At 41.7% G+C, this 26,690-nt stretch overlaps 1 protein-coding gene across 1 annotated transcript in view; it reads left to right on the top strand.

Annotated features, from left to right (window-relative positions):
• KLHL32 (kelch like family member 32) overlaps positions 1–26,690 on the top strand; it is a 77,002-nt gene that overhangs the window by 33,419 nt on the left and 16,893 nt on the right. The window contains exon 6 of the mRNA XM_063125762.1: positions 14,836–15,051. Within this exon, the coding sequence (XP_062981832.1) occupies positions 14,836–15,051 (216 nt within the window). The remainder of the gene's footprint in view (positions 1–14,835; positions 15,052–26,690) is intronic.

Raw genomic sequence — 26,690 nt, 5'->3', positions numbered from 1 at the left:
TCTTCTGGCAACATACAGGTTAATGTAATATGCTATGTGAAGGACTGGCTTTGAAGACTGCAGTTAATGCAGAATGCATCTGGTAGACTAGGCATTATAATCATATTATGCTTCCATTCTGTTTCTTGGCCAAATTCAAAGTGCTTTCTTTTGATCTTTCAAGCCCTTCCCATCTTAGAACCAGAGTATTTAGTTATATATGCCTGTTTTCATATATATCTAAAAAAACTGAATGTACAGTTTGAACTAAAGACAACTAAAATAATGCTAAGGGATGCACAACTGGCATAAACAACAAGACTCGAGTGTTTATGCAGAAGTCATATATACATTTTATTGCAATCATATGTAACTTATATGGAATACAATTCAAAGGTACTCGCAAGGAGCCAGGACAAACCGCGACGCCCGCCCACATGTTCCGCGGTCTCAGGATCATCCTGAGACTGCGGAAAAAGCGGGCTAGAAGTGTAGGGCGAGATCCTGGGGAAAAGGAGGGATCATCCCTCCCTCCTCCTGGGATCCCCTGTGCATCATGTGGACACACAGGGACAATCCCAGGGTGATCCCCGGGATATCGCCCTGTCTAGATATGTTCTTAGTTTTCTCCAGTAACTATCACCCTTAAAGCTTGTAGATAAGGTGCTTGGCCAAGTCCGGTCGACCACCTGTGTGCTTGAACCTTGACCCTCTTGGCTCATTACATCAAATAAGGAGGGGATCGCTGGCTGGGTCCAGGATGTTGTAAATGCCTCCTTGAGAGAGGGAGTGGTGCTGGCCTCTTTAAAAGAGGCGGTAATTAGACCATTCCTGAAGAAGCCTAACCTGGACCCGGAGGATGTTAACAACTACAGGCCGGTGGCTAATATCCCCTTCCTGGGCAAGGTGCTTGAGCGGGTGGTTGCAGGACAACTCCAGGCACTCTTGAATCAAACGGATTATCTAGATCCATTTCAATAGGGTTTCAGGCCTGGTTTTGGAACGGAAATTGCCTCGGTCGCCCTGTGGGATGACCTCTGTCGGGAGAGAGACAGGGGGAGTGCGACCCTGTTGGTTCTCCTGGACCTCTCAGTGGCCTTCGATACCATCGACCATGGTATCCTTCTGGATAGGTTGTCTGAGCTGGGAGTTGGAGGTACTGCGTTGCAGTGGTTCCGCTCCTACTTGGATGGCCGGTTCCAGAAGGTGGTGCTGAGGGATTATTGCTCTGTGCCGTGGCTCCTAAGCCATGGGGTTCCACAGGGCTCTATCTTATCCCCTATGCTGTTTAACATATACATGAAGCTGTTGGGAGAGGTTATCCGGAGATGTGGACTGAGGTGTCATCAATATGCGGATGATACCCAGCTCTACCTTTCCTTTTCATCAAACCCAGGTGAGGCAGTGGCTGTTCTGAACCAGTGCCTGGGCACGGTAATGGACTGGATGAGGGCTAATAAACTGAAACTCAATCCAGACAAGACGGAGGTACTGTTATCGGGTGGTTCATCTGTCCGGCGAGGTGATGTTTGCCCCGTCCTGGACGGGGTTGCACTCCCCCTAAAGGATCGGGTCCGTAGTTTGGGGGTGCTCTTGGATCCAGAACTGTCACTTGAGGCACAGGTGAACTCAGTGGCAAAGAGCACCTTTTACCAGCTTAAGCTGATATACCAGCTGCGCCCTTATCTGGACAGAGATAGCCTAGCTACAGTGATCCATGCTCTGATAACCTCTCGTTTGGATTACTGCAATGCGTTATACGTGGGGCTGCCTTTGAAAACGGTCTGGAAACTTCAGCTGGTACAAAACAGGGCAGCACGCTTACTAACAGGGACTGGCCAACGAGACCACATTACGCCAGTCCTTTTCCAGCTTCATTGGCTGCCACTCCAGGTCCGGGCCCGATTCAAAGTGCTGGTATTAACATTTAAAGCCCTAAACGGCTTGGGGCCAGGTTATCTGAAGGAACGCCTCCTCCCATATGTACCTGCCCGGACCCTAAGATCATCCTCAGGGGTCCTTCTCCGCAAGCCCCTGCCAAAGGAAGTGAGGCAGGTGGCTACCAGGAGGAGGGCCTTCTCTGCTTTGGCATCCCGGCTGTGGAATGAGCTCCCTAAGGAGGTTCACTTGGCACCAACATTATATGCTTTTAGACTCCAGGTGAAGACCTTTTTATTCTCCCAGCATTTTAACAATCTATAAACATGGTGTTTTAAATTTGTAATTTTGCATTGCTGCTGTTTTTATCTGGTTGAGCTTTTATATTGTATTTTATATTATGGTTTCATACTGTTGTTTTATACTATGAATGTTTTTAATTTTTGTGAACCGCCCAGAAAGCTCCGGCTATTGGGCGGTATAGAAATGTAATAAAATAAATAAATAAATAAATAACCAACTGAAGTCTGCTGGCTTCTATTAAACTCACTTGACGAAGCTTCCTGCACTTTGCTTTCCTTGTTAATGCATCATTTCTTACTATCCTTTACATAGGGCTGGGATATTGTACAGTTAGCTCTGCAGCAAAGCTAGCATAACATTAAGCAACTAGTAACACTTTTTGTTGTCGTCTGGGAAAGCCTGTTCTTGGGTTACTCTCGTCACCCGTTGCCCTTCGGCGAGTTACTGTAGCTTTCTCATTCTAAGCTGTGCTGCTGCTTCTGCATAGGGGCAAGAGCTCTGACATCTTTTGGATACTGTGGCTGCTGGGTTGTCTGGTTAATATTGGCCCAGTTCATCTGACCATTGGATACATGGTAACCTTTTGAAAAATCAGTCTTTGGCAGGCTGCTCCAGATGTTGCATTTTGATAGGGTGACCATATGGAATGGAGGACAGGGCTCCTGTACCTTTAACAGTTATATCAAAGAGGGAATTTCAGCAGGTGTCATTTGTATGCATGCAGCACCTGGTGAAATGCCCTCTTCATCACAACATTTCAAGCTGCAGGAGCGATACTAGAGTGACCAGATACAAAAGAGGGCAGGGCACCTGCAGCTTTAACTGTGGTGATGAAGAGGGAATTTCATCAGGTGCTGCATATATACAAATAGCACCTGTTGAAATCCTCTTTTCAATACAACTGTTAAAGGTACAGAAGCCCTGTCCTCCTTTCCATATAGTCACCCTAATTTTGAGTACTTGCTAAAACATGCTGAAAGCTGTATCATGAGTGTGGTGATGTTTGCACAAAACCAGCTGGCCAGAGAAATATGAGTTGGCAGGCATGTGATGTGGTCATGGCTTCCTCACGAGTTCCATCCATCCAATAGCTATTTGACTTTTCTTCCATGTTTGAATTAAACCAGGGTAGAATTAAGCTAGGGATAGCCACTAAAGCATACTGGAGTTTGTTGGCTTTCTGAGGGTTTAGTTTTAATCTCTAGGAAGGTTTCCAGGATTTCCTCTCTCTCTTCTTATCTGTTAGAATCAGGACAGGAATGTATGGTGGCAACAGCTGTAGAGGCATCCAGAAGAACCACTTTCTGATAGATTGCTGTTGTCTTTATTAGGAAGAAGTAAAAATTATAGCAAGGTCTTCTATTTTCATATTCTGTTACCTGAATTATTACTTGCAGGCAAGAAAGAGTGCCCAGAAGCTTTTATTCGCTTGATAGAAAGGCTGATGAAACACTGGGGGTTAGCTTAAGATACATCTAAAGTCTATATAGTTAGGCTAATTCATAGTTTAACACGTGCAGGAAATTAATCTTATCAAAGGTGCAGTGTTACAATCTGCAGGTCCGCATGGACTGATAGGAGCTTTTGTTAGCATTTGCATTCATATAGCATTGTGGACAATGTTTTAGAAGACTTTAAAACATGCTTTGTTCGTTGATTTTTGGAAGCTATAGAATACAAGAGATTGCCATTTTAGTGAATGGACTGGTTGCTAGAGGGGTGGGATTTGATCAGATGCTGCATTGGAGACTGCTGGGACCCACATGTCCTGGGCTTCCCAAAAGTAGAATAAGTACAAATAGCAACAGTGTAGCTTAATTTAAACAACAACAACAATACCCCTTTATGCACTCTTGCTTCAATAAAGTAACAGTATTGTATAAAAGACTGAAAGATGTTATTTTAGTGGGAAGTTGAATTCTGGCTCCTTAACCATTTGCAACAAACATCAAAGAATCTATGCATGCATTCTGCCCTTGATGTCTTTGCACTGATTGTGTTTCACTATGTTCCACAACAGCTAAAAATATTGCAGCAACAAAAAACACCCTTCTTACTCTGTCAACCTCCCATTTCAACTTTTTTGCAACTCATTACTTGGAAACAGTATGTTGTTAGGTAAATTTTTCGGGGCATCAGTGCACCATAAGACATTATTACGAGATTCCCCCCTTTTTTAATGCATACAAAACCTGGACCTCTCCTTTACTGAGTGGATTCAAGAGCACCGGATGAAGTTTACACATTTGAATTATCTGACCTTTTGGGCTTTTCCCCATCGCACCAAAAAACTCTGCCTGTGGGAAGGAAGTATCTAGCCTAGCCTTATCATAGTTAGGCTAGTTTTCCTTGTGTTGGGGTGCTTGTTTGTTTATTTTGAATATGAGGAAATATTCTGAAGTGCTATGTGGACATTATCAGGTGATTTTCTTTCCCTGGGTGTTTAATTAGATCCCCAATATAATTTTTAAAGCTAATTTATGCAAACATGTTCTTCACTCAGTGTCTGTGTTTGGTTGTGACATGAATTCTGAACCCCAAACTATGGTTAACCTAAACTAGCCTTTCCAAACCTGGTGCCTTCCAGATGTGTTAGACTACAACTCCCATCATCCCAGTCAGCATGATCATTGATTGGTTGTGGTCCAAGACATCTGGAGGGGACCAGGTTGGGGAAGGATAATATAATCATAGTTTAGTTTAAACTATAGATTGTTTAAAATAAGTCAGCTTCAAAACATGGTTTATGAAGCTGGCTTGTTAGCAGTAATCATAGTTTAGGGTTCAGTTGATTGAGATTGTAAGTTGAAATTAGAAGCAAAAGCTTCTTGACTCTTCTTTGCAGTCGTTCCACGAGAGGAGAGGCAGGGAGTATGCAAGATTGGGGTTCGGTGCAGCTCCTTCTTATCATGCTAAACTATAAGGTGATGTCCAAATGTGGCACTATCTCATAATTTCAGGGCTAATTATTAAGTTATGGCCATCACACAAAAGCATTTCCAGTGGCTTCCACATGATGGCCACGATAACCGGAAAAGGTTGTCCTTATTTTATTTTATCTTATTTTATTGAATTATTTGTTAGTTGGTTTTAAGTCATTTATAGGCCATACGTTAGGTAGCAGCTGCAGGGCAGGCCTTGCCCTGAAGCAGCTGCCTTAAGTGGCAGATTTCATTAGGTGTGCCATTGTCTTCCTTGTCTGTCAAGTCTAAAAAAGAAGTCCAAGGTAGGAAAGAGGGGAGTTGTATTGGATGGCACCGTCTGGCCTTTGGTGTTTGATATGTGATGGTGGTTTGATACAGTAAATGAAGAAACATGCATGTTGGACGCTCACCTAAGATGACTGTTTCTTGGTGTCCTTTATCCAGATAAGAGCTTAGTGATAATCAAGTGTGCATTACATATTTTCATCAATCTAGCATTTGATAGTAAATATGCCATAATTGCGTACCCGTATTTCTTGACTGGGGGAAAGCATTGGATTCTCTAAAGCAACCAGCCGGGGATTATAAACGCCTGAGCATTTTGCTTTTAAAGACATTGGACTAAATTCCCACCATACTCAACAATAGGCAGTAGGTGGCAGTGTGAGTCCATGAGTGTGAATAAATTAAAGCATCGGAAAGAGAAGGCAGAAAAAAAGAAAGAAGAAAGAAAAGAAATTATTTATTTTGCTCCATATTAGTCTTGTGACCTAATCAGTAAAAAAGTCATTATTCACACAACACTGGGCAATATGCATTGTAATTTTTAACAAATAATGGGAAACTGTTAAGGGTTTCACAGGAAATACAGCCCCGTCTTGTGCCGCAATGGTCATTTATCATTGCACTTTGTGAAATCACTCATTTGTTCTAATTTGAATGTAAATGACTCTAAGGTTTTACAAATAAGGTGACAGACTCACATAAATGTAATTGCAGGGTTCATCTCTCTCTTTTTATATATCACTCATTAAGTTATGAATTAAATACATCGTATTAAACCAGGGGCATGTCCAATGATGATATTGTAATGGCAAATTACTCTATGCTATTAGAGGTGTATTTTTTATTCATGGACATTAATTTGTCATTAAACGGCATTAGTTTAGCACTTTTATGTGGGAGACGTGACCTGAAAGAGGAGACTTGCGGCTCTAATGCAAGAGAATAGAAATATGAGTACCAGATGCATGTAGCCCTTTTAGCTCTTGGAAAGAATTGGAAGAATATTTTATTTCGGCTTTCCCAGTCCTACCCACCCACATGCACAAAAATTTTAAATTGGTTTTTATCCATGTTAATAGACATCTCTGAAGAACGAGTAGCCTTCATATTATAAATCTTGTTTCTCATCCAAAAGCTACTGAGAGAGGTTAAGATGGGAAAAGGATAAGTTCATCTTCAGATGTGTGTCAGATGCTTGCTGGGTTTGACTGATTATTCTTTTCAGCAGCCTAAAATAGAAGCAGTAATCTGCTTTGCTTTTAGTAAAGGGTGTAACTTATTAGGTGGGCCCTATGACTTCCTATCTATCTATCTATCTATCTATCTATCTATCTATCTATCTATTTATCCATCCACACATCCAAACAGAAAATAAAACCTACCCTGTTCTGCACCACACTTTCCCCCTCCACTTCTTCTGTATTTGGAATGAATTAGTGCAACTTTTATATTTGATTTGAATATTCTGCTGTTAGAATATTTAAGCAAGGCTTGAGTTGTTAAGGAGCAGGGAAGGAATAGCTCAGGGCAGACAACTGGGGCTGAGGAAATAAATTTTAAGACATATCTGTTGGACTCTGAAGTGCCATCCTATCATCATAGTCAAGGCTTCAGTATATTGAGGAGACTCTTGCTTCAATAAAGCAAGCGGGAACTGTGTGGAAACAGAATGCCATATGTGAATTACCTTTGCTGGGTGCAGACCTGAGCATGCGAAAGGTGCTGCATGTGGGAAAGGAAAATAACCAGTGAAGAGGTAATCTCTTCACCATGGAGATCAGGAGTACCCCATGGACTTGCAAGCTTCCTCTTCCTACATCTAGTGCCCCATCTCCTTTTCAGTTAATCAAGGTTAGCATTACATCTTCATGGAAGTAAATAAACCAGAGTGTGAAGCCAGGGTTAAAAGCTTGCTTGCAAACCCCAAGTAAAGCTAACCATGGTTAATATTACATTTAGTGAAAGCATACTACCAATCATGTTTGTCACTAAAAGGGGGAGGGGGGATTTTGAGTAGGAGGGATGAAGAAGAGGCGGCATGGGAGCCCAAGGACACATCCATCACAGACAATCTTACTTTGTGTTTGTTTGTGACTACCAAAGTAGTTTTTTTAAAAAACAACAACAACTAACCTCAATACTTTACTAACATTCAACTACCTCCCCCATCTGCAGCTTGGCATTTAATAAATACAGGAATGCTGTAGGTTTGCCAGGCGCTCTCTCTCTCTCTCTCTCTCTCTCTCTCTCTCTCTCTGTGTGTGTGTGTGTGTGTGTGTGTGTAAAAGAGAAAGAGAGAGGTATGATATGTTTGGGATACAGAAAGGATAATATCTATAGATATTTCCACATAATTTTAGTAAATTGCCCAGTGAATCCTCCCTCTCTCTGTGTGTGTGTGTGTAGGAAGCGGTGCAGTATGGCTTGGAAATCACATAATACCTTGATTTATAATGATTCTATAATCCAAAAATAAAGCAGGTGGAGTAACAACTGGGTATGATGCCTTGGATATTAATGGCTTGGCTCAACGATGGAATTTCTAAAGCTGTATACACTTTTTCTGTCTTAATTATGCATTCATTAGAAGCTTTTATACCCAACAGAATAAAGTAAATATTTTTTGATCTCTGTAGTGTGCTCCCAGATTGTAGATTTGCACAGCAGGGTCTTGATAATCTGAATAAATTGTATTTCCCCAAGGAGTTTATCTTTCAAATAAGGTCATAAAGAAATGCAGTCTCTCCCCTTAGTTCTCCTTGTGTTTTTCTTTTCTTTTTATAGCACAGCACACAGGAACAGAGGTATATTGTACTCTGCTGTGTACTTGGTTGTGATTAACTCCCATTTATCAGCCTGTTACTTACATACATCCTTTTCCATGGCACATGCAGTGCTTTTCTTAAACATGGTTGGGGAAAACAAGTAGCTGTGAAATAATACTAAAATAGAACGTTGATAAGTGTTTGTTTTCCTCTGTGGTTTTACATTGGTATTGCCATATGTAATGTATATGTTACGAGCTTATAGGGATAATATATATTTGCAGCAATGTGTCATAAATGCAGAGACGCTCATATACCATTTGGGCAGTGGAGGAGGTACTCTGAAAAATATTCTGGCGGCTAATTTCTATAGTTTTACCAATCTGATACTATGGGATTTTTCAGTGCACATTTGTTGTTAAATCTCTTTGCAGCCCTATCCTATGCATATTAATTTAAAAGTAAATCCCACTGAGTTCAGTAGTATTTATTTCCAGGTAAGTGTGCAAGCAGTTGCAGCCTTAGTAATGAAAAGTTTATAAGATATTTTAACTAAGCTTTCTATCATAAAGGTGATTAAATTAATACTAAAAATAGTGGAGCATGTTCATAAAGCAAAACACCAAGGGTGCAATCCTATGCATGTTTAGAAAGAAAGAAAAAATCCTAAAACTCCCAGTATTTTCCAGGCAACCATGGAATAGGTTGCATAGGATTGCAACCTAAGGCACTGTAATATCTATAGTAAGCATGTTGACATTTTTAATTGACTATGACAGCCGATGCAGTATGAATAAATAGTAATACGAACAATAAGTAAATGAGCAAATGGGTCATGATTCAATCAACGCTAAGCATTTGTAAGTCCTATTGAATTTAAAATGGTACAGATTTAAATGTGTGCTTTATTTAACCATCTCCCAATTCAGAGAACCTCAGTGGCCTTGGGAACAGTCTCCCTGGGCTGAAAGTACTGCTGCTGAATATCAGGATGGTGAACGAGGAAAGCAACAGCTGGCCAAGACTTATTCTGGATCAGCATGCTGACCTAGCTTGTATTTTGGAGAATCACTGGTTGAGACAGGGTGGTGGTGAATCTCTCCCAGCTTTGCTCACTTGGATTCACTGTGCAGCAGCATGGGTGGGGGGAGGCAAAGTTACAGTGGCCTGTCATGACTCTATTCCTCTGATGAGGTTCTCCATCCTAAAGTCTTCTAGCAGGGCCAGCCACAAACATTTTGCTGTCTGAGGCGAAGAATAAGATACCCCACTTCCATTCCATGTACAAAAACCAACTGGCCTGGCAGTTGACTCTTACTTCAATACTGGGGATGGGACAGCCTCCTCCACTGCAGCTAAAGTCAGCTTAGGGGTTGCAGGGCAGGATGCATGGCACACAGTTCTCTCCTCCAACATCTTGTTGCCGCCAACTGAGATGACTGCCTGACTCTTACTAATGGTAGGACCGGCCCTGTCTTCCGGTACTGAGTGTTGCACTGAGACACAATAGGAATTATGCTGGTGTACTATCACCCACCCCCAGTTTCTGAACATACTCCCTTCCTGAGATTGCTGGCATGGTGCTGGAATCCCTCTGGCTTGTTGTGCCAAGGAACTTCAACACAGATGCTGAGGTTGCCCTTTCAGGAGTGGTGAGGTCCATGGTAACCATGGATTCTGCCCCAAAGCATGCTTTGGATTTGGTTTTCTGTGTTGGGTTGGATGATGGTGATCTGAGTGTGTGGAGGAACTACCTATAATTTCATTGTTACAAATAGATTACTGCTAGATGGAGTTTAGACTTCCGGGGGCTCAGATAGTCTACAGGGGTAGAGGTCCAATTAAGATGATCTGTCCTGGGGATTTCCTGCCAGGCGATTCTGACAAAGCCTGGAATCGGCAAATGGCTTATCAGTTAGCACGATCGTTCCTGGGAGCCCTCTTCCACCGAGTAGAGCCAAACAAGCTCCTTGTTTTTCAGGGGAGCTGGCAGTGATGAGACGAGCTGAGATTATGGCTAGAGTGATATTAGCAAAAAACATGGAACAAGTCTGGCCAAACATTTGAAGTCCTACTCTGTGGTGGTAATGACAGCATAGAATTATTATTCTCTGCCACATTGTGTCTGCGTAGAGTCATCCAACACTCTTTTTGGGGTGGTCAAAGGCTTGTTACATCCTTCCACCAGAAGGCAAATATATTTTTATTCAGACAGGCTTTTGGGCAGAAAAAAGACTAATTTTAATATGTAGATAAAAACCTAAGACACAAAGGCAGAGGGGTAGAAATGCAGAAAGAAGAGAGAGAAAGCCGGAGTCCTAGGGGAAAGAGTCAGAACTGCTAGAACTGGAGAATGACTGAGGGAGCTGGACCAATGAATGTAAGATATTGCTTGGATAAAAGACCTGAATAAAAAAGAGAGACAGTCTAGTTAGGTTAGTTGGATGTGCTTATCCCTGGTTGTTTTATTATTACCCTAGTGTTGTGTGTTGTGTTGTGTATGTGTTAAAACAGATGTTAAAACTGTTTCACATTAACATGTTTCTTCAGTAATTCTTAAAACTTTGTTATTTGAAACTTTGTGGTCCCTTTTCTTTTTGAATTACCTACGCTATGTCTAATAGCCAATGCGCCCCCCCCCCCCAAACCTAAAGAAAATACCTGAGGTTCAGAGCATTTTAAGGCTGGGTTGGTGGAGGCAGCCAGAGAAGAAAATGTTTCTATCTGGTAGCAGTGGAAAAGGGCACAGGAAGGGGTGGGAGCAAGATGGGGTGAGGGTGCATTTATTTTGTCTGTTTTCCTTTCCACTCAAAGAACAGAGCATTGTTGGTCTGTGACACATGACAATGGCAGTGACAGTATAAGATAATGGGGGTAGGGGAACTGACCATTCAGCTCCCCTACCCCCATTTGGAGAAAGAGAACAGTGCATAATGATGAGTGGAGTTTTAAATGATGGTTGATTGATTGATACAAGATATATTTGGGAATCTCTAAAGGACAAATAATCTTAATGTCCATAGTTGGAAAAACCAATTGTGTAGACTATTGGCCGGTTTTAAAATAGCTAAATAACTATCAAGTTAATATGGTGCGTTCTGGATTGTTCTAACAACTATCTTTTGTAAACTAAAAAACTTTTTAGTATGTGTGTGTGTATGTATGTATACACACACACACACATACTACTACTACTACTACTACTACTACTGTTCCTGTACATTTTTGTTTTGTTTTGAAATGTATTTTGAAGAAGTAGGTTGTTATTTTTCCAATAGCTGCCTTAATGTGTATTTTTTCTAACCAAAAGAAGGTAAAAAGTTCATATTTTGCAGACAGTTTCTATACTTTTATCATGTCATTATGTTTCCAAAAGCCCTGTCACTGATTGGAAGGTGGGTTATCTGATCAGCAATATACATTTCACAATCTCAGCATGACATTTTTTGGCGTGCAGCTTCATCAGCTGGATAGCAGTGTATAATTTTAAGCTGAAGAAGTGATTGGTATTACAATGGGGTGAATTTTGTTGGAGGAGGCTGATATACTTAGCTTCCATGGCTGTGGAATTCAGAACTAACATTTTGTAGCCTTGAGTGGGCAAGGACCCAGTTCTATTTAAAATAATAATGTGGAACACAGTTTGAGGTATTAAAAGCTCTACATTCAAGTTCATTATCAGATGGCTTTTATGTACAAGAAGAGACCGCATGTAGTTGTGGCTTAGTTTATAGAGAAGCCAGTGTGAAACGTTGAATAGTGTTGGACATGGACTAGAAAAAAACTAGTTTCAGATCCCCACACAGCTTAGATGGATCAGTCATTGACTGGGTTTGCACAATACACTAACCCACACTCAGTGGTGGTGGTTGATCTTTGGTTGTTTGTTGAACGATGGGTTAGCATACTGTTTGAAGCCAGGACATTTTCTGCAGGGTGGCTTGTTAACCAAGCAATGTGGCTTATTTTTCTTGAACAAGCCACCTTGAAAACTCATGGTTTGTCGTTGTGTTATTCAGGGTGGTTAACAAGCCACACTGCATGGTTGACAAGCCACACTGCGGAAAACGTCCCGGGTTCACAACATGCTAATCCATTATTAAGCAGCCTAACTTCTCTTACGGGGTTGTTGTGAGAATAAAATGTGATCATAATGCCCAATGCCCTTAGACAAAGTGTGTAAAAAGAATGTGATAACTAATGATAACAGTTCAACTGTTCACACTGGCCAGGATTTGAACTACTAGCCACGGTTCAACTACTTTAAGTGAACCCAAGGGCTTGACTATTTAGATTTTGGACCTTGAACAGCAGATACCTATGCCATACTGTAATACTGTACTTTTGAAACGCCCCTGAATTTCCTGAAGTGTTCTTACATGTGGGGCTTGTTATTAAAGGAATGCAAATCCAAAGCTCCCTTTGGACATGCATCATTGATTGCATGGTTCGTTGGATCTAGCTACTGAATTGTCTTATGGAATCACAGAGTTCCGAGAAAGGAAGCTCATGCTACTTGTTATCCTTCTTTATTTCCTGCTCTGCTCCTGGCACTGAGCAGCAAAGGGTAACTGATTTGTGTGATGCTGACATGAAAGAGATGTTGCTTTTGTAGATTGCAAGATTCCAAGAAAGCAGAGCGATGAATTTGGAGAAGTGGCGTGAAGGTAGCTCTCCCTTACTGAATAGGGAGGAGAGGAATAATGTCTCCCTATGGAAATAGAGTTCTGAGAGGGAAAGTGATCTGAGAGAGTTTTGCATCTAATTTAATATATGTTTTATGGTGGCATAATACTGACAGGAATTTAATTGTGTGTTTAACACTCTTAAAACGCATTAGTACACATCTGTTTGAACAAAGACGGCTTTGGTCACCGTGGAGGACGATCTACACTGGGAACTGGACTGGGGGAATGTGTTCCTGTTAGTTATGCTGGGCCTTTCAGTTGCTTTCGATACCATCATGCACAGTATCTGTCTGAGGTGGGAGTGGGAGGCACTATTATACAGTGGCTCTTGGAGGTGTGATCTCAGAAGGTGGTACAGGGGGATTCATGTTCGATGCTGTGGCTGTTGGCCTGTGGTGTCCCTCAGGGTTCCATCTTATCCCCCATGTTATTTAACATATACATGAACCCACTGGGAGAAGTTGTCCAGAGTTTGGGGACTTTGGAAAGGAAAGGAACCTCTCGTGCAAGCACTGAGTTATTACTGACTCTTGGAAGGACGCCAGCTTTTGCTGACGTTTTCTTGGCAGGCCTTATAGCGGGGTGGTTTGCCGTTGCTTTCCCCGGCCGTTATTACCTTTCCCCCAGCTAACTGGGTACTCATTTTACCGACCTCGGGAGGATGGAAGGCTGAGTCAACCCACCCGCTGCCTGAAACCAGCTTCCGCTGGGATCAAACTCAGGCTGTGGGGAGAGTTTCAGCTGCAGAAACTGCTGCTTTACCGCTCTGTGCCACACGAAGCTCTTTGGGGGGTTTAGTGTTACCAAATATGCTGATGATACCCAGCTCTTTCTCTTCTTGTCATCCAAATGCAAGGGAACTGTTCTGGTTCTAAATCAGTGCCTGATGTTGGTAATGGACTAGATGAGGGCAAACAAATGGAAGCATAATCTAAACAAGACAGAGGTGCTCCTGGTCAGTCAAAAGGCAGATCAAGGAATAGGGAGTTAAACCTGTGCTGGATGGGGTTGTGCTCCCCTAAAGACTGAGGCTCACAGATTGTACTCTTGGACTCAGCCCTGAACCTGGACGCTCAGATCTCAGGGGTGGCTAGGAGTACATTTGCATAGCTGAGGCTGATGTGCCAAGTGCGTCTGTTCCTAAGGTCATATGATCTGGCCACAGTCACACATGTCTGTGTTACATCCTGTTTGGACTACTGTAATTCACTCTATGTGCCTTTGAAAGCTGTTCAGCAACCAGCTGTTCCAGAATGCTGTGACCAGTCTGTTGACCTGGTCTGGTTACAGGGAGCATGTGACTCCCTTGTTACAGCAGTTTCACTGTCTGTTTCTGGGAAGAATTCAAAGTGCTGGTTACGATATATAAAGCCCTACATGGCTTGGGACCAAGCTACCTGAAAGACTGCCTTCTCCAATATGAGCCTGCCCAGACCTTAAGATCTTCTGGAGAGGCCTTTCTTTCAAGACTGCCACTATCAGAGGTGTGTTTGGTGGTGATGTGAGTCAGGGCCTTTTAGGTGGCCTCTCCCAGGCAGTGGAACTCCCTCCCAAGGCTAGTTTCTCTCCCTCTCTGCCATCCTTCCGACAGCAGGCAAAGATGTCTTTATCCAAAAAGGCCTTTGGCTTGTAAGTGGATCTGTGGGTTAAGTGCTATTTTTATTCTTTAATTGTTACATTTTTATTGCATTTTATTGTGTTTATTGTTTTAATCTATTTTAAATTGTAAGCCACCTTGAGTGCCATTTGTTGGTAGAAAATTGGGGTCTAAATCAAATAAATAAACATATCTGTGTGTGTGTGTCTTTAGTGATCTAGGTGGTGGTAATGGGAATCTGCAGGGATTCGAGTGTGTCAGTAATTTGTTCAAGACACAGTATATTAAAACATTGTTATCTATATGGATGGGCGACTTTTAAAGTAGGAGAATGATATTTCCCCACTATAGTTCTTTATGCTTTTGTTTGAACACTGCATTCCTTCTAAAGATGTATTTTTGTTTTATCTGGCCAGGAGTTAAATAGCTTTAATTATTTGGACCTCTATAAGCTTGCTGACCTCTTTAACCTCACTCTGCTGGAGAAAGCAGTGGTCGACTTTTTAGTGAAGCACCTCTCTGAGCTACAGAATAGCCACCCGGAAGAAGTCCTGGCGCTACCGTACTGCCTCATCCGAGAAGTCTTGAAGAGTGACCGACTCACATCGCTCAGTGAAGAACAAATCTGGCAGGTAAAGTACAAAGATAACGGGCGGCATATGTTAAACTGCAGAAAACCAAGTACTGTGGATCCTTAAGCATTTCAGAGGACAAATCTTGGGGCACAGTCCTTCTATGGCTGTGCACTGAGGAATTCTTGTTTCACTCCTTTGGCATGAGTGCAGCAGTTCCAGAAAACACATGTTTTAAACTGAGTGGAGTGGGGAGGACTAGATGGGATATAGGAGACCTTTATAGATCTTCCATTCTCCATATAGCCATACACACTGAATGCCTGTGCATACATGCCTTTATTGTGCTACAGAGATCTCTCTCCATGCGTTAGGTTGTGATATTTCTGATATGTGAAAGTCTATTCAATTAACCTAATGCAACTAATTCATTGGGAAATCACACAATCCTTTTTGTTGTGTAAGTTATGTAGTCTGAATTCTTAACATAACAGATTATTGCCCCTTGGTATTCAGTGTTGTCTAGTTTGCAGCTGGAGAAATATAAGAGCCACCCCTGAAATGTGCTTTGCCAAAGAAGGAATGCACCTCCTCCCTAAATAAATGGATATAGGAACCAGGACATTTAGTGCAAGTATCTTTTGTTAGAGTACTGAATAGTACAACTCACTCCAATGTTTAATAAGATTAGAGTATGACTGTGACTATAACCAATACTAACTTATGCTTATTGGAAATGTGTTGAAGGGCAGCATAGAAACCTATAACAACAACAATGGTTCATACAATGGGTATGTCCACATGACAAAAATCCAACGGTAGCCTCACATCCTATCATTGGAAATTGTACGGGGCAGCAAGTTTCTGAATTGGGTTTAGGTATTGATAGGCTCTACCTCAAATGGTCATTTCTTAATAGGAAATCCTGTAGTGTCCAGGTCCCTGTGCCTGGGTGGCATCTTAAGCAAGACTACCTTAGCCTAAGTCATGGGTGTGTGTGTGTGTGTGTGGAAGGGGAGAGAAGAACTTTTTCACATGTAGTAGACTCAGACTGGGGTTACTTGTGTAACTGCTTGTAGCAGGGAGTTGGCATTTTGCTGCCTCAGTATGAGTGTCCTTTATTGCTGAAGATTTTTTTTTTAGAGTGATGAGCACAAAATTGACACCTTCAGGAGAAGAACGATTTGACCATGTCCCAGTGAAGCAAATGCAGGTCTTGTTTGTCAGAAAATGTGCCTCTCTTCCTGTACTGAAGGATAAAAATAGATTATTTTTTTAGGTTAGCAGAGAGTAAACACCCCATGAAGAAAATGCGAGTGTCTGCTGTATTCTTGTCACACTTGCTGCAGCTAGTATTGTGTTCAGCTGTGGTTAATGTGCTGCTTTCTGAGTGGCAGCAAACTCTACACTGACCATTTTAGGTGTTATCATAATTGCCTCTCTGATGGTTACTAATGCTGTTACGTAGAATATTTAAGCTATTTTACTGCTGTGGGCAAATATATATATATAGTTATACTTCATTTCTGGTCCTCCAGAATGAATTAAGACACACATAAATATTTGCCAATTTAAGCTTTGAGTGGGCAATAAGAAACTGTTTTTGCTTTATCTTAGTAAATAAGTAATTCTCTCATAGTCAACCCAATACAGGAAAATCAAATCAGGCCTGCTCTGTTGCCTCAAGTGTAGTTAAGTTCATCATTTTTGCTAAGGTTATACTGGTAATGCAATATACCATGGAAGAATCTAATATTCAGCCCAGGGTGAAGATTGGGTATGCCAGAGGATTAGTGTCAGGGTGCTTTATAGAAGTGAAACTTGATATACAGGCTGGAGACAGAGCTACAGAATCTCATTAAATTCCTGAATTGTTCATTACCGAGCACTCTCCCTTTAATAAAGTGCTCATTGACTTTGACAAATCCTCATCCCGTGTCTTAAAGGACAACAACAGAGCAAGAGGTACCACGAAAGGAAGAGGAAATTGGCCCCAATTTTGGGGGGTGGGGGAAAGGGAGAGTATGTAATATAAAAGCTGATGAGGAATGCTACTCTTTGGTTACTGTAGCACGTTAATCGTTGTGACATTGGCAAATGCCATCTGCAGCCATGTTGCGTATGCACATGCATGCACAGAAATAACTCTGATTTAGTATTCCCCCCAAGGCATCATCCACTGGTTGAGCTTCCAATAAGCATCGACCACAAATTTAATGGTGTCTCTCCTCCTTTCTTTTCCCAAGGGCAGGACCCCTGGAGTGGATGGCAATATTGCGTAGACATAAATAATTCCTCCACTGTGTCACTGAAATGATGACTCACCCAATGTATATTCAGGTTGAGGTAGTTAGAGGAAAAATATTTATCTGACTTTTTGGATACTAGTGAGGCCTGGCTATGGACAGAAGTTATTGCAACTAGCACTGAGTTGTGGGTAAAACAGTCTTTCAGTAGATAATTTTGTCTTTTCTAATTCATGGTGAAATTATGTCCTTGTACCAGTAATAATTAAAATACTTTTGAACATTTTAAATAAAATCTCTTTAAACCAAATGCTCTGCGTGACATTTGAATATTTATTCTACTTGTATTTGCTTCCAGTGAAAACACCAAAGCATTGTTTTCTTGATTATCTCAGTCCGTGGGGGAAAGCCAATCTACGGTGAATTTTGGCTGTGAAAGTCCGTGCTTCTGGAATCATTTAGGAAGGGTGGATGCAAAGTACTCACCCCCTTCCAATATTTAAGACCAATTATGATTATTCCTCTGGAGATGGTTGTTAAGAAGTTTAGAATGCTACCCCAGTTATATTGGTTACTGATTTGTTTCTAGGATCAATTTAAATGGCTGGTAATAACCTTTAAAGCCCTAATCTGGTTCTTAAGGATCATCTTTGCAAATACAAACTGGCCAGAGCCTTAGAGTACTTCTATGCGGAGGGCTCTTAGCTCTAACAATCAGAAGCTGTTGTGCAGCTATTCCATCTTTTCTCCCTTAACAGATTTTCCTTGGTAAGGGGTGGGGTGGGGGGAACCAGAAAGAAGTGGTTTTGGGAAGTGGGGAGGTTGTGAGTGGATGAAATTGTCACCTGGATCCCCCCTTCCTGGTAAAATTCTATAAATGAGTCCGGGTGATAAAAATGACTGGAAGTACCCTTCAAATCAACATCAAAACCCCCTGCTTTCTGGACCATCTCTAGCGGATATTCAGTTGGGTGTAATAGGAATGGGGGAAGGGTTTTCTCCATGGTGGCGCTGCAGTTGTGGAATCCTCTCCCTTTTTAAGATAGATATTGAAAGCTTTTTTTTTTTATTGTGTAAAACATTTTGTGATTGTTTTCCCCCTTCCCCCACACATGGTGTACTAATAGATAACTTGTCTCATGATGGCTTTAGTGCTCCTGTTTTTTTGGTTTTTTTACCAATTCTATTTTAGTGCTTTATTGTTAGCACATTTTTATTTTTACATGTAAGCTGCTTTAGTAACTGATGATAAAAATGCATTATAAATAACTTAAAATAAATAACATTAAAAGTAACCACATGAAAAATGTGTTGTTGTTCAAAGCTTAAATATGTGTATGAGCAAGCCTTGGTATCTTACTGAGAATCTCTCCCAAATTAAAATTGCTTTGCAAAACCTGAAATAGACACTTCTGGCACATACAGGATTCAGGGTGAATTTGGCTTGGGATTTGTGGTCATAAGATGCTCCTTTAGACACTGAAGTTGTGCGTTGGTTGAATAGCATTTAGCATAATGCTACTTGTAGACCAATACATATGGAGGGCACAGCTCCCATAATTCCCCAGCCAGTGTGGCGATTGGGGTAGCTGACTGGGGATCATAGAAGTTGTAGTCTCACACCTCTGAAGGGCACAAGGTTGGGGAAGGCTGTAGGGAATTCTCAAATCAGTAGCTTTCTGAAGAGGAAAAGCAAAGCTGCATTACATAAACCACAAGTTACTCCTCTGTAGTTGAGTTATGGATACTGGACAATTTATGAAAGTGAGAAGAAACAAAATGGGAAAAACACCCCATAGTGCCCATGTGCAGTCTGGGTGCATTAGGAATTTCCCCTGCTCTGTTCCCCATCACACACTTGAATCAATGAAACCCAGGAAGAAAAGTAGAATAAGAGAAAGTACAACAGCAGTGCTCATGCAGGATCCTTGTGGGGATTTGCCATCGAAGCAACTGTGGTACACAAGGTCACTGTCTGGGTTTATCGATCTCTAAAGCAAATGAGTTGGCTTCCCCAGTCCCCAATTTGAAACTGTTCAGCTTCAGTAAGATTCATATTCCATATACTTGTTGAACACAAACAAGGTAGACAGACCTGTTTGTCTTTGGGCCAGTCACATACAGCCCAACATACCTCGCAGGGTTGTTGTGAGGATAACATGGAGAGAAGGAGGGTTATGTATGCCGCCTTGGGTTCCTGGGAGGAAAAAAGATGGGATATAAATGAAATGAAATGAAATGAAATAAGTAAATAAAATATACTCTTCACTACCCATGACTTTGCTGATTATTACAACCTTATTTTTAAATGAATATCAAATGCACCACTTAAAAGGGGGGAGTCAGAAAAATGGTAATATATGAAGCATGCAAATAAGGTTGAAGGTTGCTGCTGGAGCTTAAGAGAGTTTCTAGATGCAGCTTTTATTGTGCAGTCATCCTGCCTCATTCATAGAAATTTTATGGGGTGGGGGGAGAATTGTCATTTTCCATTTGCAACCTTCCCATGTTTTCCTACCACTTTTTTCTGACTCTTTTCTGACGGGGAAAAAACCCATTAAGGAGAGAAAGATGGAATGGTCTGGTTCAGATGTAACAGCAATCCATGGGTTGTTGAAGCCACATGGGAGCAAATGAGCACGCACACTGTCTCCTGATTGCTTGCCGATTCTGCTTTAGTTTGTTGGGTTAAAACTCTGGGTTGTTGCTCCCTCAACAAACAAGTGTCGAGTCTGGACATTGCAGAGAACCTAGGATTGTTCCTGAGTTGTTTTGTAATCTGGAAACAACGGCTAGCGGCCAGGAAGTAGCGAACTCCCAACTAACCATGGGTTATTAAACTCATAGTTAGCTGTTACATACAAACCGGGTCAGTAACTACACAGTGTCTTTTAATTGGTAGTGCTAGGAGCCCTCCTTTGGGGAGTACCCGTAGCCTTTACATAATGACCTGTGTTTTAAACTAGTAAATGTTTATACATGGGACTGTTTCTGATGCAGTATATTGTGTTAATGTGACAGTACGAAGTCATTCCATGAGTGCAAAGACACAAAATACTTGCACTGAAGGATAGTAACTCTTCCCAGAGGTAAGCCTGTGCGCAGTCCATAGTTCTGGAGAAAAAAACCTTAGGTGAGCCTAAGCCCAACTGAAATCAGTGGGTTTCAAGTGCACTCCTAAAGCCCTTCAATTTCAATGGGATTTAGATTTTCTCTGGATATTGCCTCTAGATATCTGTTGGAACAGCTGGCACTCATTGTCTTTGTCTTCCGTGAACATATACAGTGCTCTTGAGCCTTTTCCACAGAGGAATCGGTTTTACATTCTTTATATCGGATGTTTTTTCCGGAGCTTTCTCAGCATTGCATTCCCCCTTTAACTTGTGGCATGAGGTTATTACTTCCATGTACCCCATAGGTTTATGCTAATGGACTTCATTTTTATATGTATATGATATGCATGTGTATGTTTGATATTTTGGAGGCCTGTGCTCTTTTAATACTGTCTATTTGACTTCTTTATTTTATTTTTTGCAGTGCTGTAAGCAAAGAAATTGCTGGAGTGAATAATGTTTGCCTCACATGTCTTACAATAAAATTGCCCTGCATAATTTATCTTGGATTACATTTTGAATTGCATAAAGGTGAAGTGAAGACAGTTGTTGGGTCTAAAGAACATAATTTAGGTAATTTCTGTAGTTAAATGGCCAACATATATTAATTGTAAAGTACAAGGCTGGAATTCATGGTCAGGATCCAAAGAGGGCCATGCATGTGGGTTAAATGCTTCCACAGACACATGCATGTGTGAGTGTACTCTCTTCCTGTTCCAGCTCTTTGTGCCATCAAATGCCAGTTTATAGTATCCACTAAAGTCCCTTGTGTGACCCTGGGACAGTCACAGTCAACCTAACGTATATTATGGGGTTGTTACGAGGCAAAAATGTGTGTGTGTGGGGATATGTTTGTTGCTTCAAGTGCTTTTTAGAAAATGCTAGATATGGGTGGAGTAGATAAATAAATTCACTTCATTTGACAAGTACCGGACAAGTACCATGGTCATACAATGTCTTTCTGAAAACTTTGTTTGATCCTGCAGTGTGGGATGCAATCTTCAATCTTGGAAGTAAATCCAACTGAAATCAATGGGACTTACTTCTGAGTAAATATGGTTAGAACTGGGTAACATCAATTTAACAACAACGTTTTTTAAAACCTTAAGAACCCTGTTCTTCAAAACCTTATTCTTTAAAAGCTGAATTGACAAAGTGATCCCTAAGGCTTGTCTAGATGATGGATTTGCCCCAGCATTGATTTGCAGTAGCCGCAGGGCATCTACATGACGCAGCCACCATTGTGAAGCCATTCTGGGGCAAACCCCAGAAACTCCGTGGAAAAAAGGTCGGGCACTTACCCTGACTTTTCTGTCTGCGGAGGCGTGTCACAATCAATGGCACCCCCTGATTGGTTGTCATCAGCTGGACAGAGAAGGAGACGGACCTCCAGGAGCTCAGGAGAGCCCCATGGTAAATGAAAAAAACACAGGGGAAGGAGAAGAATGTTGCTCGTTACCCCCCGATTTTTAATTTATTTTTTATCTGTATCTGCGAAGCTGCGCAGATACTGATAATAATTTTTTAAAAATGGGTGAGGGGAGGAACGGACAGCCAGAGGGAGGTCAGAGGGAGAACAGGTGGTTCTGGCGCCCTGCGTCCCTCTCCTCATCTGGCTGCCTCATTCCTCCCCCATCCCTCCCAGTGCTCAGCACAGTGGCAGCTGTGGCGGAAAGTCCGCACTTACGTTCCTTCCCATGCAAATGCCAGAAAGGAACACAAGTGCGGGAGCTGGAGGTCTCACTTATCAAAGCGCCACCATCAAGACGCCTAGTCTCACATTGCAAAACTGTTGTTTTTTTTCAAAACTCTATATCTCCACGTGTGTGTGTGTGTGCACGCGCACGCCTGGTTGGCACAATCACTGTGGGTTAAACAAGCCATGTACCGAGTGCCACTTACCTAATCACCCGCCCGGGTACAGCTTGTGTCATCCAGACCCGGGCGGCATGGCTTGTTGGAGGGGGAAACAACCCTCGAATAATCTAACAGCCCATGGGAGAATACTGTGGCAGCATCAACAATTGATAACGTGTGTGTGTGTGTGTGTCTGGTTAGGCTTTCCACTTCGAAGCTCGTGCAATGGAGAGCATTTGTTGTGGAATTGAGCTGTGATAAGAGAAGGGAAGTTGCACTCTAGAGGGCTGCGGAGAACCATTTGTACCCAACCGAAAGGTCTACAGCACAGTAACAGCTATGCCAAAACCTTAAGAAAAAGAGAACCCCAGTTGGCTGCTGCAACTTGCTGATCTGGGAGTGTATTACTGGCTCTAATCTCCTGTGGTGCTGAGCTTTAGTCCTTGCCTTGGCAGCTCTCAACATGCTCTTTCTGTACATCTGCAATCAGATGTCTGATTATGTAGTTATTGAAATGGATTAGAGAAAAAGGGTAGGTTCTATTTTGTGACATTTTGTAACCTACTCCTTCTCCAAGGAGCTCAGGATGCTCGTTTAGCCTCACAACAAGCCTGTGAGGTAGTATGACAGCTTTGTCATTGTCTAGGGAAATTATGATATGGGATTTTTGCATTTAGCTTGATCATGGATCAGCAGGTTACGTATCCTGTGCCATATTCTAGGTACAAAGTGTCACAAAGAAATTGTATGTGTACAACATTCCTGGTATAAACACAGAATCTTTAGACAAAGGACTCTGAGATCACGCATGTCTTTTAATCTTTTACTTTAAAATCTCAAGCAGGTTTTACATTTCATGATGTAAGTATTAAACATAAAAACACACACATAGTAATTTCAAAACACACACATAATTTTAAAAACATTCTAAGAATCATTTAGGAGCATTGTCTTTAAGGTAATAAAATGTCTTGCCCAATAATATTTCTGAGCTTGTAGCAAAATAGAGCAGAGTAGTCAATGTGGACTGGTGACATTGCTCTCCTGAGAACTGATATTTGGTTTTGTGAGGACAGGTTGTTATGGAGTCCTTGTACTTTCCCCTCATATTTATGATTCCTTATCAACTTACTTATGTATCATTCCCACAAAATAGTATTTCTCTAACAAAAATTAGTTATTACATTTTTTTAAAGTACTCAGCTATGGTTTTGAGAAATAATACTAAATTACTTGTCACCTTCTCTGAACACATTTCCTCAAGTTCCCCAAACAGGATTCCACCTGGGGGTTGTCTTCAAGGCGCCAAGTTTGTGCCGCCTCCCTCCCAAACCTTGCAGTTTTACTCACCTGTAATGGCGTTGGGTAATCCCGATGCCAAGGAGAGCCATCTGGGTACCAGAGCTGCTGCCCCCGGCCTCTTCCTGGTGGAAGGTGGCTAATCGCCTGTTGCCTTCCACCAGGGACCGCCTCTGGATTGGCCCAGAGCCACGTCAGACGGCAGAAGAGCTGTACTGACCTCGTTCCCATTGAAAATGTTGGGGTAAGTCCCCAACTTTTTCAATGCGCAGCTTTGTGGGAAGGCCCCACGGTGGCTGCGAAGCTGCATCATATAACTGACACAGTGCAGATTTGCAGCCACCGTGGGGCTTTCCCCGCATACAGGGATCCCCCTGGTTCTCTTTCATAAGTTGTTTATTTTTAACTGTTTTATTTGTGTCATACTCTAACCATGTGCAGTTGTCTAGCAAGCAGTTACCCTTTTCCCAATGTCCTTATCTGAAACACTTGTTACTCCTTTCTTGAGTTCAGCTGGGAAAATTTCATCTTTCCCATAGCAAGCTCCTAGGTTCAGTCAAACATCACAGCATGCCAGCACAAATGCTTCTGTTAAAATGCTTTGTTAGAATCAAACTAATCCAACCTTCATATGATAATACACCTTAAATTATCATTTACTTCTTTATGGAAATTCTAAACTTATGATAGAAATATGTAGAAGACAAAAATCTTTCTTTTGGATAAATACTTTCAACGTAGCCTATTATGCAGGTTGGTGGAAGAGTCTTGCAAGATGCAAAGGCTTCTGGGGCAAACATTTGTCATAGTAGGTCAGGCTGAGGAATGTTGACCTGCCCAATGAGCATTCATAACTCAGGCCCATCCAATAAGCATTCATTGCTGAGTAGAAGTTTAAACTGAGGGCCCATTATCTCCTCCCCAATGCTATCAAAATCAAACCAACATTGTTGGTCATTCTAAAAAGTGGGTCTCACATTGTATACAAACCCTCAAAACAAAAATTGTGGGTTTTGTTATGGAACTAAAATTTAATTTGTGACCGAAAGTAATTAGAAAAGGCTGCATGCTGATGACAAGCTGAGAAATTAGGTCCATGTGCAGGTCCTGCCTCTGTTGTGATGTATGTGGCTGGTTTCTCTGGACCTAGGGCTCAAGAATTATTAATCTTCCCTTGGGGAGTTTACCAACCCTTTGTATGTGGCAAATTATTCACCTGCATGGGATTACTATTCTTAATGTGCCCAGATGGTCTACAAGCTGGTGTTTAACAATAACTTTTCTGGGTTTCAGATTCTCCAAACAGTGCTTATTTCCATTCCTTCACCATCGGCTTTCTAATGCTGCCTCTCCTACCCATATCAACAAAATGATTAAGGAGAAACGGTGAATGGAAAGACACACTCACAGACATGTGGAACATTACTAATATAGAAGACAAGTGGGACCTGCATGAAAATGTCACTTTATGGGGTGCTACTCTTCAGGATTCTAGCCGCTTTGTTCCATTCCCCATCTCACCTGGTTTTGTCCCCCCCCCCCAACAATGTCAGTTTTCTGTGGTCACTGAATGGCTTTAGTCCTTGTTGCACTTGTGCAAAACTTGGCGTTTCCCCAGGCTGGCTGATAGCTGCTCTTGTGCGTGGGTGTGATGCGGTCTTAGCGATGTAAGCAATGGCACTCCCAGCCTGAACACTGGAAATAGAGGTAACACGTTGGAACTGTGATGTGTGGAGTGCTCTTGCTCAAGATATCAGCCACTCAATTCCATCTCCCACCAACACCCATGGTTCTTTCTCCCCAACAGTAAGCATTCCATGGCCATTGAGCATGCTCAGTCTCATAGAATCATAGAATAGTACAGTTGGAAGGGGCCTAAAAGGCCATCAATTCCAACCCCCTGCTCAATGCGGGAATCCACCCTCTCCATTGAGCTGTTTCTAGGGTGGATGGGGTTCCCTCTGCAAACCACTCTTTTGAATAAAGATTGTGCTGGAGGGAAGCACTTCACCTTGCAGCATGCCAGCTTCCCAGTTAAACAACAACAACAATTTTAGAAGTCTTAAGAAATAAAATAAGAATTGGAGGTGCTGGGAGAGAGAAGTCTGCAGGCACATTGGTGCCTGGAGGCACCATACTGGAGACCCCAGGATGGAAAGAATGTGGACTGTTTCACAAAAGGTAATGGTCTGTGATCCTGCTGAAGGATCCTCTTCCATTTTGCTCTGGTGCTTTTCAAACGTATACAGCTGGTTATCATTGCTGCTACTTCTAGTTTGTCAGTAGTATGTTAAACACCGTTGATCATGGAAGTGATCTTTTATATGCTACTATAATTTCCACTGGGCACGATCTGGTCAAAGTTACGAATCTTTAAGTCCCCTTGATTTCAATGGCAGAGAGTTAAGTACCCCCTCAACTGTTTTCCATAGAAATGAATGGGACTTAAAAGTGACTGGACCATGGCTACTTATAATGTCATCGCATCGACACTCTGCCAGGAATTATTAAGACTGGGGGGGGGGGCACACTGATATTGGTATAGCTACTATCAGAAGTGTCTGTGTATAAAAGGACACAGAAAGATAGATTCCGCTTATTGGATATGTACAAAATTGATGTGAAATTATGGAATGTGAAGATCTTTTGCATTAGCATCAGCCTTCTGACTGTGCTCACCCTTCTACAGATACAAATTAATCTCTGCTGCTAAGCCTCCTTTTGTTTTGCTGCAGTGACCTGAATGCTGATATACTGTAGAGGTGTATGATTGGCCAGATAATATCTGATGCTGCTCAAGAACACAAAGTAAAGAGGCTTGCTGCTCTCCACTTAAAATACCTACTCTATTCAGCAGTACAAAAAGGTTACCTTTGATTTATGTAGTTTTTACTGCTTTTATTTCAATAGCTACTAGAAGCCATGTGGTACAATTATGCAGAGCTGTGTGAGAGAGTTTAGGAGTTAAGATCTGAAGTGGTTTAGGCATAACTGGAATTTTCTGGTCCCCTTTAATTAACATTAGTTCCAATTTGACTTGCTTTTAAGCTTGTAAGCCATGCAAATAAAACATCATTTATTATTGGTCTATCTGTTACAATTTTTAATATAGACATGCTTAGATCGATCTATCTATCCTGTAGACGTTGAACTGGCCGCAGTCCAATCAGAAGCTTAAATATGA

Source organism: Elgaria multicarinata, chromosome 4, assembly GCF_023053635.1.
Source record: "Elgaria multicarinata webbii isolate HBS135686 ecotype San Diego chromosome 4, rElgMul1.1.pri, whole genome shotgun sequence".
NCBI classification, from domain to species: domain Eukaryota; kingdom Metazoa; phylum Chordata; class Lepidosauria; order Squamata; family Anguidae; genus Elgaria; species Elgaria multicarinata.
The sequence above is the reverse complement of the archived record's forward strand: the minus strand, read 5'-3'. Positions and strand labels throughout refer to the sequence as shown.